This window comes from Rhinopithecus roxellana, chromosome 19 (assembly GCF_007565055.1).
Source record: "Rhinopithecus roxellana isolate Shanxi Qingling chromosome 19, ASM756505v1, whole genome shotgun sequence".
NCBI classification, from domain to species: Eukaryota; Metazoa; Chordata; class Mammalia; order Primates; family Cercopithecidae; genus Rhinopithecus; species Rhinopithecus roxellana.
The window spans coordinates 67,600,815-67,602,578 of record NC_044567.1 but is presented as its reverse complement, the minus strand read 5'-3'; the positions used below and the strand labels follow the sequence as shown (position 1 = coordinate 67,602,578).

At 54.2% G+C, this 1,764-nt stretch overlaps 1 protein-coding gene across 1 annotated transcript; it reads right to left on the bottom strand.

The window, feature by feature from the left end:
• Nucleotides 1-330: 330 nt before the first annotated feature.
• EVPLL (envoplakin like) lies at nt 331-1,533 on the bottom strand. The gene is made up of 2 exons (XM_030924112.1): nt 1,463-1,533; nt 331-893 (listed from the first exon to the last, which is right to left on the bottom strand). Exons 1-2 carry the CDS (start codon nt 1,494-1,496, stop codon nt 331-333), a joined length of 597 nt encoding a protein of 198 aa, XP_030779972.1. The 5' UTR covers nt 1,497-1,533.
• Nucleotides 1,534-1,764: the final 231 nt, after the last annotated feature.

Here is a 1,764-nt window from a genome sequence, read left to right as displayed (position 1 = left end):
CATTAGGGAGTTCAAAAAGGCATGAAGTTTCAGAAATCAAACTTTATTTAAATGTCATTTGCATAGACTGGTAATTTAACAGTATGAATAAATCCTAAGGCAGAAGACAGATTGGAGACCCTGGGGCACAAGTGCTGAGTTTGGAAGATTTGATGCTGTACCCTTTGAAGCCCCCACCTGGTCCCCATACCCCTTGCCTGCCTGTTAAGAAGAGCCCGTCCCAGGGAGCAAATCGGGGGCAAATAGCCCAGAAGCCCAGTAGCCGAGAGACTACCATGCCTGGAGGAGGAGTCCACCTCTGGGAGCAGGAGGAGCTGCTGGAACCCTTATTCACAGGCTTCTTTTTTTGCTCTCATGGAAGAGCAGGCCGCCTCTGGGAGCAGGAGGAGCTATTGGAACTCTTTCTCGCAGCCTCCTTTTCCTGCTCTCAAGCACCTCCAACTTGCGGATAGATAGCTCCAGCACCAGCAGAATGAAAAGGTCCTGATGCAGCAGGGCTGTGGCTCTAGTAAATAAAAGAGGCCTCTCTTTAGTGAGGTAGAGGAGCCCAGGCTTAACACCCTGGCCTCCGACACCAAGGCTCGCACCATGCCCAGGACTAGGGACAGCGTGGGAGCTGCTGGCTGGAGCCTTGCTTGCAACCTCCTCTCTGCCACGTCTATCTCCAGCTACGCTCTCAGCTGCAGGGTTGAGGCCAGTGGCCTTGGCAGGTAGCATGAGGTCTGGCAGTTCCTCGCTTGGCTGGTCTTTGGCTATACCGGTGCAGGGCCCAGAGGGCTCTGGAGCTACCTCTAGCTGCAGTGCTGCCTCTGGATGGGGCCTTCCCCATACTGTGGGCTCTGGCTCAGTAGCAGGCACTGGAAGTTCCTCTCTCTCTGCACCTGCGGCAAGAGCTGAAAAAGGAGAAAGGGTCACTGACCAGTTTTTCTGTGTCTGAGCCTCAGAGTTCAATCCCTGCTGACCAGACCCCCACTGACCAGACCCCTGAACGGTAGTGCCGAGTCCCCTAGCAATGGCCCCTGTCAGTTGACAGACCTCTCCCTCCCCTCATCAGCACCCACAGGTGATTGAAAGTCTTCTCAGGACTGAATCCCAACTCCAGGACAGAGGGAGGGGCAGTTGGTCCCAGGCTCCGGGTGCTAAGCTTCATGCTTGTGCCACAAGGTCCTCTGGGCCCATCTCAAAGGGGGCGGTGATGTGGCCTGGCACACCTGGATGCACTGTGTGGGCCTATCCCTGAGCCACACAGCCAGAGGAACAGGAGGATGTTTGTCAACCCAGGCACCCCACTCTGCTGGGTCTCCCAGGGTCCTTCCCACGGAGGCCAGATTCAGAGACACAGAGCACAGAGGCCACAGGGTGACCGGCCCAGAACGCTGGAGACTAGGGTAGGGATGACACAAGGACTCTCCCCAAACAGCCAGAAGACCCTTTGCTAGTTTCTTGATACTTCATTTCTCACCGGCTACCCTTCCCCCACCAGGAATCCCCTTCATGCAGAGTCAATGAGGAGAGGAAGATGGTCACAGAATCCGTGGAAAGAAAGAAAGCAAAAGATGGGTGAGGAGAAGAGTTGGGAGTGTAGCATTGTAAGGGTCCTACACTATACAGATTATTTGAGGGCTGGCTGTGATTAATTAAAGGTGTGTCTTGTAGACAACTATTACACACACACACATTATACACACACACATTACACACACACACACACACACACACACACAGAGTCTTGCTCCGTCACCCAGGCTGAACTGCAATGGCCCA

Excerpts from the sequence above, each read along its gene's own strand:
- EVPLL (XM_030924112.1), bottom strand. The coding sequence starts at position 1,496 with ATGAAGGGGATTCCTGGTGGGGGAAGGGTAGCCG. Across the intron at positions 894-1,462 it reads TGGTGGGGGAAGGGTAGCCG|CTCTTGCCGCAGGTGCAGAG; the intron begins GTGAGAAATGAA and ends CTCCTTTTTCAG.